Source organism: Homarus americanus, unplaced genomic scaffold, assembly GCF_018991925.1.
Source record: "Homarus americanus isolate GMGI-L3 unplaced genomic scaffold, GMGI_Hamer_2.0 scaffold1161, whole genome shotgun sequence".
In the NCBI taxonomy this organism is placed as follows: domain Eukaryota; kingdom Metazoa; phylum Arthropoda; class Malacostraca; order Decapoda; family Nephropidae; genus Homarus; species Homarus americanus.
In genome coordinates this window covers 8,806-26,179 of record NW_024730647.1, presented here as the reverse complement: position 1 = coordinate 26,179, position 17,374 = coordinate 8,806, and the positions used below count along the sequence as shown (strand labels likewise).

At 37.7% G+C, this 17,374-nt stretch overlaps 1 protein-coding gene across 1 annotated transcript; it reads right to left on the bottom strand.

The window, feature by feature from the left end:
* Positions 1-1,539: 1,539 nt before the first annotated feature.
* On the bottom strand, positions 1,540-17,064 carry LOC121867070 (probable ATP-dependent RNA helicase DDX27; the record flags this gene model as incomplete). Its single annotated transcript, XM_042366825.1, has 3 exons — positions 1,540-1,595; positions 9,340-9,525; positions 16,846-17,064. Coding segments are annotated over 3 exons (438 nt in total), but the record flags the coding sequence as incomplete, so codon positions are not given.
* Between the last annotated feature and the right edge of the window lie 310 nt (positions 17,065-17,374).

Here is a 17,374-nt window from a genome sequence, read left to right as displayed (position 1 = left end):
AAATGCCTCTGGCCCCAAGGATTTCGGATAAGGGATTGTCAACCTGTACTGTAAAAACGTAAAAATAGTTTATGTTCAAGAGAGTCTCAAGCAAGAAGCTCCCTCCACTGAGCAGGGACACACACTGACGCTATTTTGGGTGTGTTGAGTGGCTGTTTGGCGAGCTAAAAACTAGTTCCCTGGACTTCAATTATGTTAGATAATTGTTAAAATGACTAAAAACTTTAATATAAGACTTGGAAAATTATTGAATAGTACAACCTTCTTGATATTTGCTCAAATGGTAACGAATTTAAGCCCTAAAACCGATTACTGTATTGGCGGTCTAATACTACAGCTGGGGAGCAGGCGAAAACATGTTGGGAAAAATTCGTAAGGAATTCGTTATCCGAAATGTTTTCGTTAACCGTAGTGAAGACTCTTATGGAAGGTAATTCGTTAACCGAAATTTCGTTAACCGAGGCGTTCGTTAACCGAGGGATCGCTGTACAGCCGCTCCTCGACTTACGATTGGGTTAGGGACCCAAATCCAGGCTGTAAGTCGAAAATTCGAAAATAATACATGTACATAGAAAATCTAAAATGGGTGTCTCCTTTTCTTATTAGCACCACAAAACTCTCACTTTTAAGCTTGCCAGCCATTTTAAAGGGAATTACTAACCAAAATTTTGTCAGTACACAGCGCAACCACTAACGTCGGGACTCGAAAATACGTAATTTGAAAAACTTTTGGTACGACTGGGGCGTTGGTATGTCCGGGCGTTCGTAAGTCGAGGAGTGGCTGTATAAACATTAATTCAATCAAATACATACTATTCCGTAATAAACAATAATAAATCTTTTGTACATATTCTTAGGAAGATAAATGACGCTGTTTACTTTAGTACAAACGTGTCCGTTGGCGTTCCGCTACCAGTCTCTCACTTTTTTCTTTACCATCAGTGGTTACTTCTACTGTAAATCAAATAACACTAATTTAAACATTCATGTTTTTTACATTAATTTTACTACAACAACAACAACCAGGGTCATATGTTCTTCAGTTTCAGATGGATAACTCTCGTTATGGGTGTAAACACTGACAACAACAATGGCGTCCCATCTCCTCGTGTGACCATATTATTGTTAATGTTGATTTATATTATTTAAGGTACATTCGTAAACTTTATGTAAAGCATATACAGTAGAAGTCCAAAAATCCGGACTGCTTGGGGATTGGGTTGGTCCGGATTTTCGGATTTTCCGGATTCTCAGGCAGTACTTTTAAAATTCAAATTTAAGGAGGAATAAAGAAGAGATGAACAGGTACATTTTGATAGTTTATTCATTAGCAAATATAGCATGCTTCATTTATCAAAACGAGCAGTTTTAATGAAAAAGCTGTGAATTCTAGAATTTTATTCTTTGCCTTTTTTATATCATAAAATGTAGACTTTCCAATGTTATATGTTTCCATTAGAACAGTATTGCTCACACCACGTTCTAGTTTCTTAATTATTTCAAGTTTGTCACTCAATTTCAACGTGTTCTTCTTTCTCTTCACACAACGAAGTTTATCTATTTTAGGAGCCATTATTATGGGCTTGTACAGTACTCTGTAAATGGAAAGAGCAGGACTCAAAATATTGTTATATTACAATGGTATTCTATTCATACTGTGCTTGATATAATGCATTCACGGAAATGTAATATTTTTGCTGAAATGACGTACGTATTACAGTGGAAAGTGGGATAAAATCGTGACGAAAACAATGACTTTCGCTTTCTTTCGTTCAAAAGATGTTACCGTAATCGCTTTTCGAATGGTTTAGTTAAAAAACTGTTGTATTACAATAATATTCCCTCCTAACTGACTTGAATAAATATTTGAATGGAAATATACGATATTTTTGTTGAAACTACCCGCGTTTCAGTGTAAAGTGTCGTAATAATAAATGGTAAACAATTTGCCTTCGGCACTCGTGTTTCAGGCACGGCGAGCCTCAGTTTATAGGACGTAGAGTGTTTTTACAGAAGGTTTTGTTGTTCCATTACCCTCAAAAACGTAGGTCAAAAAATCAGGGTCGACCTATAAATGAGGGGGGTTATAGACGAGTATATACGGTATGTTGTCACAGTTTGATTGCTCGTTTTAAAGTGGCGCTCACGCATGCGCACATACACACAAAAGCCCACTAAAAAAAAATAAATAAAATTAGCTTTCGAAAAGTCCGGATTCTCGGGTGGTCCGGATTTCTTTCATTTGGATTTTTGGACCTTTACTGTAGTTTGAAATTTTCATTAATTTTATTGTTTTGGGGAAAAGAGGGTAAAAACCCATGATGATTCACCTTACACTGCAATATTGGAGGACACATTACCATCGTTATTCAAGGCTTAATTGTATAAGAAATAAATTATCTAAGCTAAAGGTTCATAAGAGTCCCGGCCATGACATGGTGCATCCCAGAGTGCTACGAGAGTTGTGCAATGTGATTGCTGAGTCCCTGAAGATCCTGTTCTGTAAATGTCTGGATGAGAAAAAGGTCCCCAGTGATTGGAAAATGGCTTGTGCGATTCCTATAAACAAGAAGGGCGATCAACACTCCACGAATAATTATAGACCAGTGAGCCTTGATGGAAAATCTAATATGAAACAACCTTGTAAAGGACTGCCAACATGGATTTCTGCCAGGACGCTCCTGCAAAATACAATTACTCAAGGAACTGGATGTTTGGACCCAAATTCTGGAACAAGGTGGAAATATCGACAATACAGTATATACCTAGATTTTGCCAAGGCTTTCGACAGAGTACCCCATGAAAGGCTGTGAGTACTGTCACCCCGTCTGGTCCCCGAGATATGCTAGGGAGTGTCAGTTGATTGAAAATGTCCAAAGGAGGGCCACCAGACTGGTGCCTGCACTTAAGTTTCTCAGTTATCCAGAGAGATTAGAACACCTGCAACTGCATAGCTTAAACTACAGACAGGCAAGGGGCACCATCTCAAAGGGCACTACTTAGTCTAGTGTCCATACCCGGTGCTGGCGGATGCCCACTCAAGGTTAAGAAGCCGCAAGTCCAGAAAACTGTAAGGACAAACTTTTTCAGAGTGAGAATTGCGAACTCTTGGAACAACCTGCCAGAGAGTGTCGTAATGGCACAGAGTGCGAGCTCTTTTAAAACCAAACTTGACTAACACTGGAGCAGGTTCGGATACATTTAAGAGCCGGTGCATGCCCAGTACTTGCCAACAGTACATAACAGAGACATGCCCAACAGCCCAAGCGGCTAATGAGTCGATCAGTGGTGAAGAGGATCAAAGTAAAGTGATAGTAAAATGGCCACCCCAAAAGAGGATAAAAATAAATTGTCATTTTCAATGATCTTTTGGTAATTTTCCAACTTTATTTTCTGGTCGCCGAGTATGAATACATAAAAAAAACATTGAAAAGAACAATGCTTTATTCATTACTTTATTAGTAGGGGATGTAGCATATTGATTCTTAACTATAGTTTCTGGGGTTTTGTCAGGATGACAACTGGTAGGTAAAATTACAGGTCGAAAGTAATGCACAAGTTTTATTTATCCAGAGAAATTATGTGATGACATTAATAAAAAAAAAAAAAAAATGAAGCTACCCAGAATCATCTCTTCTTGACCTCATAGCTGTGGGGTCCTGCGTAAGTTCAATGGGGTCCCCCTTGCTCTTGACTGCATTATGCTGTTCATGCGCCTGATCTATCGCCAGAGCCAAGAGAAGTTTCCATTGGAGAATTGACTGTAGCTCAGGAAAATGTGCAGAAAGGTTCTCCAGATTCATTACATGCACAGATAGCCAGCGAGCATATTGGTAATAGACAAGCAGGAAGAACCAATGGCATTTTGCACTTCAAACATTCTTTGAATAGTGCATAATCTCCATCTCTTTTAGAATGCACAAAGATAAGCACCAGGATTTCCATGTTCAGTACTGACAGCCAGTACTTAAATGGTGGACTTTCTTGTATGCGATCCCCAATCCATGTGACCAGTGGTGTGTCAGGTACTTCGCTGTGGGCTTCAATGAGCAGTAAATGGAGAGCTGCAGCTGTTACCTGATGAGCTGCCCTTGACTTTGTATCATGAATCAATTTCATCATAGCTTCTGCAGATCCTTTTGTCGTTAGTCCTGCATTGATAGCCACGCCGTTCCATCCACATTCTGCCATGAACTGACCAGCTGTTTGCAGGAAGACTTGTTCAATGTGAGAGGGAACAAACTGGTCATGAACTTGTCTTCCCCATAAATATATGGACAGTTCCACTGTATACCCGGTAAGTTTGGCAGTGGCAAACAAGGGTTGGTCAACACAAATGATGGGTAGCTGGCCAAGACTCTGGTCCTTTGTAATTGCCTGTGTGATGTCCATACCATGCTGTACCGTAGAGGGATTAGTAGAGCCTTCATGGAAGAGTGACAGGAGTGAACTGATTCCTGATTGTACTATACATTTCTGTTCCCAGTGTTTTGTCGCAGAGAAAGCTGCCCATGACAGGTTGTTCAGAGGTTCACCTGTGAGATGCTGTTGTACATTCTGCAGCCATTCCTATTCGCTTTTCCATTGCTTCAATGCCAAGTCATAGATCCTAAAGGCATCATATCTTGTACAATGCAAATGCTCTGTGCAGGCAAAGAAGGCTGCTTTTCTGATAGGAAGATGTTTAGAACAATGATATATGACTTGGGAAGCTGTGGGACAGTGTCAACCCATGAGCCCACATAGGCGGTTTCAATGGTCTTAGGTTTCCTGGACTGATAGGCTGATGGCAACTGGCATATAGAAATGCTGGCACCATGAGATGTTCCTGCAGATGTTATGCTTGATGGGTTGTAGTTCACAGTGTCATACGCACCAACTGTGAACACAACACAGACAAGTTTGCCCAGGCATAGGATACCCTCCTCTTCTGCATACTGAGTGACAAGGTTGCACAATGAAGATATAATTTCTAAAACTTGGTTTGATGAGACACTGACCCCCAGTGAATGCATCTTCTCAATAGCAGATCAGCTATGTGTCCTGTCTGAGGGTAAGGCCATGTAGAGTAACAGAGATGGCTAAAAGTCTTTAGTGTGCTGCACAATGTTCTCAGCTGGCAGTCGTGTCTTGTGGTTCAACATAATGAGATGACATATTGAAAGGGCTGGCTGGGTAGTCCTGCATGAAATATGAAAATATAAAATGATGTTGTTGGCAGCAAGTAGTGCTGCGAGAAAAGACAAGCCTTGGCAGCCTTTTGTGAAACTTTCTTCAAATGATGTTTTATGACAAGTCATTTCCTCCATGAGGTACTTTGAAAGTCTTGCAAAAGCTACTGCATACCAATCTAAACCTTGTTTTCTTTTTTTCCCTACACTAGCTGCAATGTCTGTCTCCATTGGTAGGTGGTGGTATTCCTTGCCTGGGTGAAAAAGACGACTTATTTTTATCTAATTTTGAAATCGCCATTTTGAAAAAATTGCTTGGTATAATGGTCCAGGGTTAGAATTTGAAGTTTATAAATTCACCATAGCATTCTGTGGCCCAAATACACTTGGAAATGGCATGAAATTTGTTGAAATATTAAAAAAATTATTAAGATTTATTAAACTGATCACCATTTTGAGAAATTATCCCCAAAATCAAGTCCAAAGGGAAATTTGTGTTCGCTCACCTTCTGATATCACTCTACGGGTCCTAAAAGACAGGTGTGCTGAGGGAAACATTTCTTTCATCAAATGCCGTTTAAGCCAATTATATACTTGTTCCACATCCACTAAAGACACATATCAGCTGCCTTACACACATGTCAAGGCTTCATCTTTAACAGAAAAAAAAATTACACCACTGGAGACATTGTTCATGTGTCAGTTCTGGTTGTGTATTTTAAATTCTTCCAGAATTCAAGTGTAATCCTTTAAACTGAAGACCATGATCTGCAGGAAACTTGTTCCACATTTGAATCATTAGCTGCATTCATTAGAGACCTGAGAGAAATATCTGTCTGACAAGTTTAAAACAGTTGCTAAACAAAGAATGCCTGACATTTCTGATGACTATAAAAAATCAAGGGTGAGAAGATCAAAGATTAAATGGGTGTAGACAGTAGCTCAGATGACATGGTGCTGAGTGGCTCTACAAAATATTGTATTGACAGCTACATTTCAATAGTTGAACGTATATCACAGGCAATTGAAGAGCGACACAATACCTACTCAGATGCTCAAAAGACCTTCAGGTGCATATTCCTGGTTGCATCTAAAGATCCTATTCTAGAATCATCAGTTGCAGATCTCATGGTTGCTTATCCAAGTGATTTGGCAGAAGACTGCAACGCTGAATTTAACCGATTTGTTGCTTTCCTATTGACTGCCAGAAGAGTTGTGATTCATGTCATCAAAGGTTGCTTGCATCATTGCTCTCCATCAGCTTGTTGAAAGACCCCAAGGGAAGTGATGAAGCATCTGACTGTCCATCCTTTGATCGCAAGTGCATTTCCTAATGTGAAGACTGCAACCGCAATACAGTAAAGTCTCGAATAACGATGTTAATGTGTCCTCCAATATTGCAGTGTAAGGTGAATAGTCGTATCGCGAATCATTAATTACCATTAAAATAAAGCAATAATAATGAAATGCATTCCCAAGTGTGACTTTTTCATATCTTTTGTGCAGCTTTTTACCCTCTTTTTCCTCACCAAAACAATACAATTAATGAAAATTGCAAACTATATTCTTTAAACGTTTATGAATGCACCTTATACAATATATATGAATAATAATACAGTCACACAAGAGGAGATGGGACGCCAATGTTTTCGTTTGTGTTTACAGCCGGGAGTTCGGGACGATAGTTCTACACGAGAAAATTAAGAAAATAAAACCTTGCTTATAGCTGTAGTAAAATTAATGTAAAAAAATGAATATATATGTTTTAAGTAACATTATTTAATGTTAATAAATGGAACAATAGAAGTAGCTAACCACTAATGGCAAAAAAAAAAAAAAGAGATGAATTGGGAACGCCAACATTTACAGGCACATTTAAGGATACAGCGTCATTTATCTTAAGAATATGTACAAAAGATTCATTATTGTTTATTACTGAATATGTATTTGATTGAATTAATGTTTATATTTGTGAAATGAAGATTGCAATTCATAAAAAATACGTAGAATATTAAAACACACACGAGGAGACAAGACAGCATTGTTTTCGTGAGTGAAGATGGTTCTACATAAGAAACTGAAGAAAATAAGACCCTGGTTGTAGCTGTAGTGAACTTAATTTAAAAAATTTGAATACCTGTATGTATGTTTCAAGTAATGCTATTTAGTGTTAATAAATGGAACACTGGAAGTAGCTAACCACTAATGGTAAAGAAATAAGGCGAGACGATTGGGAATGCCAACATATGAACAGTAAGTGCGTACATGTGAAAACATATCGGCATTTCTCTACATATGAATATGAAAGCAACACTTATTTACTGTTCATATATGCTTTAAATAATATTTACGAATGTAAAAAAAAAATTCTTTTCACCAATGGTGGTAAAGTCTAAAACAGCCAATGAATATTGTGTGAGTTTTTACTCAGATGACGAAGTCATCAGGTTCAACTCTGGCTGAAGCTGTAGCTTTCCATAAAGCTGTTGCTGAAACTGAACCTGAAGTTGATGTTGAAGCTGCTTATGATGCTGAATTTGATGGTGTAGCTGAAGTTGGTGGTTTAGGCCTTTGAATAATAAAGCTGTCAAGAGAACCTTGCACAGCTGCTTTCTTTTCTCATTATACATCTTTATGTAGAGGTCATTTGCATTTATTTAAATTTTAATGCTTTGTTCTGTTAATGGAGCCACTTCAGAAAATATGTTCATTGCTTGCTCCATATAATATCCACAGACCTCTCACCTTTTTCATATCGTTTTAACACATCTAGTTTCTCGGCTAACCTTAGACACTTTCTATTAGCTTTTGAAACATCACTACCATCACTTGCTCTCTTGCTCATGTTGAATAGGGATGCAAAAATGCTATAAGAAACCTGAGGAAGTTTTTCTCCTGTTCCAGAGGCGTGAAAACAAAAGGCCTGCCAAGCTCCGACTGTTGTTTACCACTCATTAGCAAGGCAGCTTCTTTGTGCAGGGCGCTCTTCATTTTTTTTTTTAAATAATAAATATCGTGATTTAGTTATTATTTATATGAAAATTTTATTATATTTTATTTTTATTATATTTTGGTCGTAAATACGAATGAAATAAGGACGTAAATTGAATTGGGTCCTAAATTAACTAGGGTTTTAAATATGAAAAGTTGTTGGTCGAACCGTTGTTATCGGAGGCTTTACTGTATTCCGGACCATTGGTGTGTCAGTGTGTGAGGCTGAATGTTCTTTTTCATGCATGGGTAAGATAAAGAACTGTATGTGGTTATGCTGCACAAAAGTCAAGAAAAAATAAATTTTGTGTAATGGAGGAATCTGTTTCCACATTGTATTTTTACTGTATTTTTGATAAATTTGCAAGCCATTGTAAGTGATTTCTATGAAAATGTGAGTTGCTATGAATAAAGCTATTATCAGATTTGTTAGGTGTATTTAATTTTTGTCAGACAAAGTGTTAGACTAGAACATAACAAAAAATTACCCTAGAAAAGAAATCCCAGGCTTAATTTTCTAAACTTCAAAATTTTAATTATTATGGATAGGCTTGCAAAAGTTTGCAGATTTATTGCCAGTATAATTAGTGTACACTATGTCTGGTCTGTAGTTGCATTATGTACACATGCAGTGAAATAATCTTTTTGACACTTCATTTAATTTTGTTTTTATCTCAAACATGGACATATTTTGCACTATATAATTTATGTGCGTTTATATTTTTGTAAACGGTTGTACATTTTGGGACCAGATATATTCAACATGCTACATTATTGTGTTATTCATGAGCATGAGACCCTCCTCTAGAGCCCCTGGTATAGGGCCTACTCCAACCTTTAACCAGGCTTTGCACATACTGTACACCCATGCATGCACAAGTGCATACATTCATTCACTCATTTAATAAACAAGATACTTTTTTTTCACTAGCACAGCAGTATGCTTTTACTGAAGTTGGAAGGGTACTGAAAAATCCAGACATTTTTTTGTGATAAAATAAGCCATGTACAAGTTATCTCATATGTCACACACATTAGGAACTCAATGTTTTTCTGTTTTCTTTTTCAAGTGAGGGATTCATAAAAAAATAATGAAGATGACAGAGAAATTAACACTACTGATGATTTCTTTTTCAAATATTTCATGAACAACCATTATCTAATGAATGATACTGACCTCCACACTGTCTATGGTGAAAGATGGAGTATTCTGCAAATGGTCTATGAGTCGTCCTGGGGTTGCTATGATAATATCTGGCACTTTCTTCAACATTGCCTTTTGGGTTGCAAGGTCGAGGCCACCCACTGAGAGAGCAATTTCAAGACGAGAGAATTTGGACAACTCTTTCGAAACCTGGAATACCTGCGTAAAGGAAGGAAGCAACTGAGTAATATTTATAGAGGAAAAGGTCTAAGCCCTTAGGCTTCAGGTCACGTCCTGTGGCGTGTGTCTGTAGAGCTTCGGGTCATGTCACATGCTGTTTTGATTTTTTGCAGGTCTGTTTGAATAAAAAGGTCAAGTCTGGCTAGATTATGTTGCCAAGAAGGTATTTATCCTTTCACTCCTAGCCCGTGTTGCCAACATATATTAATTTCCTGGTTATATCATGCAGTTTGTAAGACTAGAATTGCCACCCAAAGCCCAGGGGTTAAAGTCATTGTTTCTTGGCATCTGTTACCTTACACAAGATCAGCCAAAAGAAATCTTCACTTATACCAACATCATATAATCTTACTTTACTTCCATACATATCAAACTTCTCTTTCTAATTACAGGTAATTAATTAAATATTAGAGATGACTTATGACAGCAACACAAACTTTTTCATCATCTCAACCTGCATCTCAAACCTTATAGCCTTGTGTAAAATATAATCACTAACACCTGCTTTTAGTCATATATCCTACCTAATTCTAAAATGCATAAATAGTACTATAAATTCTTGCTTAATGTGATAGATGTGCTCCTGATAAGTACTCTGTTAAATGAAAATGAGTTACACCAAAATAATTTTTCCATAAGAGAAAATGAGGCTAACTGTTAGCTTGAGGCTTCCCTCACTCTCAGTTAAACGCATATATTTAACATCAAAATAATATAATGTAAATACTGTACAGTGACCCCTCGTTTAACGAACGCCTCGGTTAACGAAATTTCGGTTAACGAACTGCCTTCCATAAGGATCTTCAATTCTGTTAACGAACAAAAATTCGGTTAACGAATTTCTTACGAACCGACCTCAACATGTTTTCGCTTGCACTGGCCGGGCAACCAGCTTTAGTATCAGTCCGCCAATACATTAATCGGTTCTAGGGCTTAAATTCCTAACTATTTTAGTAAATATCAAGAAGTTTATACTATTCAATAATTTTAAAAATTTAATATTCAATTTTTTAGTCATTTTAACAATTATTGAACATAATTGAAGGTAAAGTGACTAGTTTAAAGCGCAGCATCCAGCCTCTTAACACAGCAAACAGGCGTTAGTCTCTCTGTTTTCACTGGAGGTAACATCTTGCTTGAGACTCTCTTCAACTAAACGCTTTTTTCTGTGTTTCCAAGCAAATTATTGGTCATTTTGAAATATATTTTACATATTGACAATATATAATGCAGTACAGTGTTGATTTAAAGAAAATAATCTTGAAATACACCAAGAGAACTAAAATTTTATGGGTGAAATGGTGCCATGGGGTGACTTCTCTTCCACCCCAATGCCTTCTCTTCTTCCTTCTCCTCCACCCCCATTGTAATTCCCATCATCATCATCATCATCCAGGAGCCTTCTACATACACACCTCAAAGTAAGTGAACTTTTCTACCATTTTTGTTGAATTTAGGAAATTTTCGGTGAGCTGGAACCAATTACCCAAAAACCCATTGAAACAATGGTTTCGGTTAACGAACTTTTCGGTTAACGAACGACCTTCTGGAACGGATTGAGTTCGTTAACCGAGGGGTCACTGTACAGTTATAGTCCGCTTACAACAGCCATGTTTAGCCATACTTCGCAATAACGTTCTTGGTCAAAGATACTTTTGTTATCCTAAAAATAAAAAAATAATATAAATACCGGATAAATAAAGTTACATTTTCAAACAGTTTCTCCTCCTCAACAAGTGCCATCTTGGGGCTCACAATACATGTCACAGGTGTACAGCACCAAATCATTGGGGGGAGGGAGAGGACATAAAATTGACAGAATTCTTAAGTTACATGCACAATAAAAATTGCCTGAATTGTATAGCAGAGCTTTTAAGTTGCATACAGGTACTCCTCGACTTATGACATACTCGACTTACGACATCCCGGACATACAACCGCCGTGGTCGTATAAAATATATTTCAAATTTCATATTTTATAATACCGAAACGTTTCGGACCCGTACAACAGCGTGGGCTGGGCCGCCTCGTGGTGTACAGTATCCACACCGTAGCCCGCTCAGTTGGTGTTTGGCCTTCGTCGTTGTCATTAGTGATCGCGCTATGTGCTGACAAAATTTTTGTTTCTAATTCCCTTTAAAATGACTGGCAAGCATAAAAGTGAGAGTTCTCGTGGTGCTGAGAAGAAAAAGAGACAGTCAATTACTTTTGAGATGAAAATGAAAATAATAATGCAATATGAAAATGGAAAAACGGTATCAACCATTTCACTAGACCTTGGCTTCTCTCACTCGACGATATCAACAATTTTGAAGGACAAGGAACGAATTCGTGAGGTAGTGAAAGGATCAGCACCTATAAAGGGAACAATAATAACGAAAAAAGACAAGGTCCTCTTCATGAGATGGAAAAATTACTTGTGATGTGGATGGAAGATCAGCTGCAAAAGCGTGTACCTTTAAGCCTTCTAACCATACAGGCTAAGGCAAGAAGCCTTTTCAAAAGCCTGATAGAGCAGGCAGGAGATGAGTGCGACCACAACTTCACAGCAAGTCATGGGTGGTTCCAAAGGTTTAAGAACCGTTACAGTTTGCAGAGTGTAAAGGCGAGTGGAGAAGCAGCAAGTGCTGAAGTGGGTGCTGCCGAAGCTTTTAAGGAGGAGCTAGATCATGTCATCGAGGAGGAAAATTATTTGCCTTAGCAAACATTTAATGTGGATGAAACTGGCTTATTCTGGAAGCGCATGCCAGAACGGGCATACATCAACAAAGAGGTGAAAACCATGCCGGGATTCAAGGCATTCAAGGACCGAATCACACTTCTGTTGGGGGGAATGTAGCTGGTTTCAAGGTACAGGACTAAAACCATTCATGAAATATCATTCAGAGAACCCAAGGGCTTTTAAAAATGTCAGCAAGCACACACTGCCAGTGTTTTATCGCAGTAATAAGAAAGCATGGATGACCCTAGCACTGTTTGAGGATTGGTTCCTGAGTTGTTTCATTCCACGAGCCAAGGAGTATTGTCTGCAACATGCGTTCAAGATTTTGTTAATTTTAGATAATGCTCCAGGACACCCACCACACCTGGACGACCTGCATCCTGATGTTAAGGTAGTCTACATTCCATCTAACACTACCTCTATCATCCAACCCATGGATCAAGGTGCTATTGCTGCTTTTAAAGCGTATTGTTTACATACGACCTTCGCTCGGGCTGTTGCTGCTACTGAAGGTGAGAAAACGCTCAAGGAGTTTTGGAAGGACTACAACATTTTGCAATAAACAAAGAACATAGCTGCAGCATGGGATGAGGTTACAAGTCAGTGCATGAATGGAATATGGAAGAAGGTCCTGAAAAGATATGTGAATAGTTTCAAAGGATTTAATGAAGATGAAGCAATTTCTGAGATTAGTAACAAGATAGTGCAGTTGGGTAAACAGCTGGAGTTAGAAATTGATAATGAAGATTTTGAGCAATTGGTGGAAAGTGTAGCAGAAGAGCTAGGTAACGAGGATCTTATTGAACTGGATGCACAGAAAATTGCAGAGGAAGAAGAGAGACAAAATGTAGAAGAAAAACCTGCACCCCCAAAAAAATTTTCAGTGAAACAAATGGCAGAGGCATTTGCTACTATTAATAAGGGGATGCAAATGTTCGAAAAAATGGATCAAAATGTTGAGCATTTTGCAAAAGTTGACAGACTGGTCCAAGATGCACTTGCTTGCTACAGGGAGATTTACAATGAAAACAAAAGGCAAACTGTGCAGTCTAAATTGGACATATATTTTAAGAAGTCCCCCATTACTGTCTCCTCACGCCCCACCACTGCTGCCTCTTCACTCCCGAAAGATGATCCAATACCTTCAACAAGCAAGCACGTTAGCCTGTCGGAAGTAAGCGAAATTGATGAGCCACCCAGCCCTGTCTCCTCCTCTGCTTCATCCAATTAATGTAGTCTCTATGTTTAATCAAAAAATTATTGAGGCCCCATGTGCATTCAGCTGACTACATTAAAGGTAAGTTCAGCGTAACACTATTAATTTTTCATTATTGATTACTTTTACTGTACTGTACTTCATTTTAGAATTTCTATGTATTATTTTTCGCTTTTTTGACTTACGACCTGGTAGTAGGGACGGAACCCTGTCGTAAGTCGAGGAGAGACTGTATACGACATTATCATATAAAACTTGTAGTAAAGAGTATCATAACCTCCCACAGTATGACACACTATTATAAGCAATACCAAAGGACAAAATAACAACTTTAATTAACCCTTTGACCGCGCAAAGCGACTTTAGTCGCCTGACAGAACGAAACATTTCACCACGCAAAGCGACTTTACTCCACGACCACAGGGGAAATTTCTGAATTTCCCGCGCGCGGCTAAGATCGTCCTGGGGTTAAAAATGCACCCTGTTTGTGCTGCCATCTAGTATCCGCTAGGCAAAACATATCCCAAGGACGCATTAGCTGACGCAACCACATGACTCACAGATTTCCAGATCCAGCGTAGCGTCATATATTTGTTCATTATTCACATAAATAATGTATTTTTTATTCTTTTATTATGGTGATAGGCAGTGTAAGTGTTTCAAGCATGTGAATATATATAACAGACCGATATAGATAAGCAAATAGTGGTGGTTATATGTAAAAATATGATCGCTATTTTTTCGTCAGTTTGTCGGTATAAAGATTTGCCAGAAAATTGTTTCAGCGGCATATATCTGTTCATAATCCACATAAAGAAGGTAATTTTTAATCTGTTATTATGGTGATAGGCAGTGTAAGTGTTTCAAGCATGAGAATATATATAAAAGACTGATATAGATAAGCAAATAGTGGTGGTTATATCTCATAATATGATCACTGTTTTTCTGTCTGTTTGCCTGTACAGTCGACCCTCGTTAATTCGGACCCCATTAATCCGGATTTCGGATATATCGGACAAAATCTGAACTGTCCATATCAAATTTCTGGTTCTGGGATTGTCCCAGTTGCAATTTCAAATTCTGTGTCACTACTAAGAAATAAAAAAGTCCCTGGTGCACTCTAAGATTTAGAGAAAACGGACGACTCAGGCGTCCTGAAGTGAGAGAAAACGGACTCCTATGACGGGGCACTCAAATAAAGAGACATGGCTACATGTTTTGTGGACTAGCCACTGTACAGTATCCTTTTCATCACTTTGTAATAAACCTCGTTATGCCTATGTGTTTCTGATAATTATCATAACATTATATATTTATATATTTAGCGGTTGTACAAACACAAGGCCTCACACATGCCATTCAGACTGACAGACTTGACAAGTTTTACCAACCATAAAGACAGTTGAAGCTTTAAACATCACTCACAATGGATCTTGAATATTCCAACTGTAATCAGACATACCTAAGTTGCCTCAACAATTGCAACCTCAGTTGCAATATCAAATTCTGTGTCACTACTAAGATATAACAGTCTCTGGTGCACTCTAAGATTAAGAGAAAACGGACGACTCAGGGGTGCTGAAGTGAGAGAAAACGGACTTCTATGACGGGGCACTCAAATAAACATACACATAGCTGTATAATGCAATATTAACCCCTAAATCGGTTAATTCGGACAATCGGCTAAAACGGACACCCTTCCCCCCTATTAGTCCGTTTTAACAAGGGTCGACTATATAAAGATTTGCTATAATATTGTTTCTGCATAACCCAGGCATTTTTGGCATAGTCCGGTGTCAAAATATGAATAAAGACCGTGTTATATATATTTGAGAATAGTTATTTTATAATGAAATAGCCAGTATATAGACAAAAATTGCAATGTTTGTGATAAGAAAAATTTTCGCTGTTTGTCAGTCACTTTCCATTATCATTTACCGCTATTTCAGCATAACCCAGGCATTTTTGGTATAGTCCAGTGTTAAAATATGAATAAAGACTGTGTTATATATATTTGAGTAGTTATTTTGTAACGAAATAGCCTGTATATAGACAAAAATTGCGAAATAAGACAACTTTTCACTGTTTTTATCGCTTCCCATTTTCTGTGATATGCGAAATAAATTAATATTTTGCAGTAACTTATATATTTGTTATAACATACAGAATCCAACCAAAAAACTCGCCCAAAAGGAATATAGAAGGGAGGTTATTGTAGGCATGTTGGATGGGTACTCTCTCAAGGAATCAAAACGTCAGAGGAGGAGTGTAGTACCTTTAGCCACTAGATTGACAGAAAGGCATTGCATTTCTCAATTTCAGGACAAACAATACAAGCCCAATTGTGTTGTCTGTTCTATTTTACCATCTCAGTGTGTAAAGAAAGGTTGAGGCGCATGCAAGAGAAAACAAACAACATTCTACTGTCAAAAATGTCCTGACCACCCTCCCCTATGTGTCGTGCACTGTTTCGAGAGATATCATACTAAAACCAATTATAAAATGTCCTGTCAGTACTCATAATGTTCATGTAATGTAGCTATATATATAAATATGTTCAAGGATTAAATAAAATATTTTTGCATTATCTGTTTAGTTATTTCACCAACATTGTTTCCAGGTGAGGTACCAATATTGCACATAAAAACTGGGTTATAATTTCCATGAAACATCACTTTACATTAATTATTACCATAGTTTTGGGTCATGATCTATCATTCTGGAGGCAATTTTGGCAACATCTGAGTTCCTCAAACCACTTTACCTTTTTCCGTAAAAACATGATTTTCCACTAGATAACAACATTTCTAAGGAATATAAATGCCATATATGGAAAGACCAAGTTTCTTTCATTATAGAAAAGCAATAAAAAAGCTCAAAACAGCACTTTCATTTTTTGGTGACTTAATGACACTTTCCGGGAACAACCTTGAAATCGGACGGCGCGGTCAAAGGGTTAATGGAACAGCATATTTTATTGATGTGTTGAGGGTAGAAAACCTAACAAAACAAAACAAGACAGCAAACATAAAGCTAATTCTTATGGACATGGAAATTATCAGGAGTAAACAACATCCACTTGCTGCCAATTCTGGCTATGAACTTGGAAAATATATTTGATATTTAGGAACGCATCTTTTGCAATAACCAGGGTATTCCTGTAGTATTGATAATATATCAACAGATTTTGCAATAAAATTATAAAATCAAAGATTTCCAAAACCTGAATTTCAACCTCAACTGCATCAGGTTTGGTTGTAAGCTAAGAGACTACAATTGTCTTGACAATAAATATTTAAACAGTAGATCCATTAACTGAGATGAAGAGAACAATAATAATGACCAACATGAAAGCTCTTACCTGGATGCCTAATTCTCGTGTCGGGACCAAAACCAACACTCTAATTACAATATCATCTTTTGGCTTGTAGAGTAGTCTTTCTAGTATAGGAAGCATGTATGCAGCTGTTTTGCCGGTGCCAGTTGCTGCACAGCCACAAATGTCACGACCTTGAAGTGCTACAGGGATAGTTGCCGCTTGAATGGGTGTGGGTGTATCATACCCTAAACTGTCAATAGCCTGTAATATAAAAATATTTTTGAGTCATTAAAAATATCTTAAACAATATAAAGGTTCTTAATACTCTCACAGTCCTAGTCGCCACTACCCGAAATCCCCAGTAACGGTCAGTCTGAATCAGGGATATTGGCTGGCCGGCAATTTTCTTTTCACTGAAGCTATTTTCCGACTGCACATTGACACTTACGGTATTTGAACAATGTCTATGAGTAATATCTCCGTTAGCCAGAATCCCTCAAACACGGAACTCTCCGATAGTTGGAAATGAAATTTTTTAAGAAAATTGTTCCCAAAGCCGGAATTTTCCTGG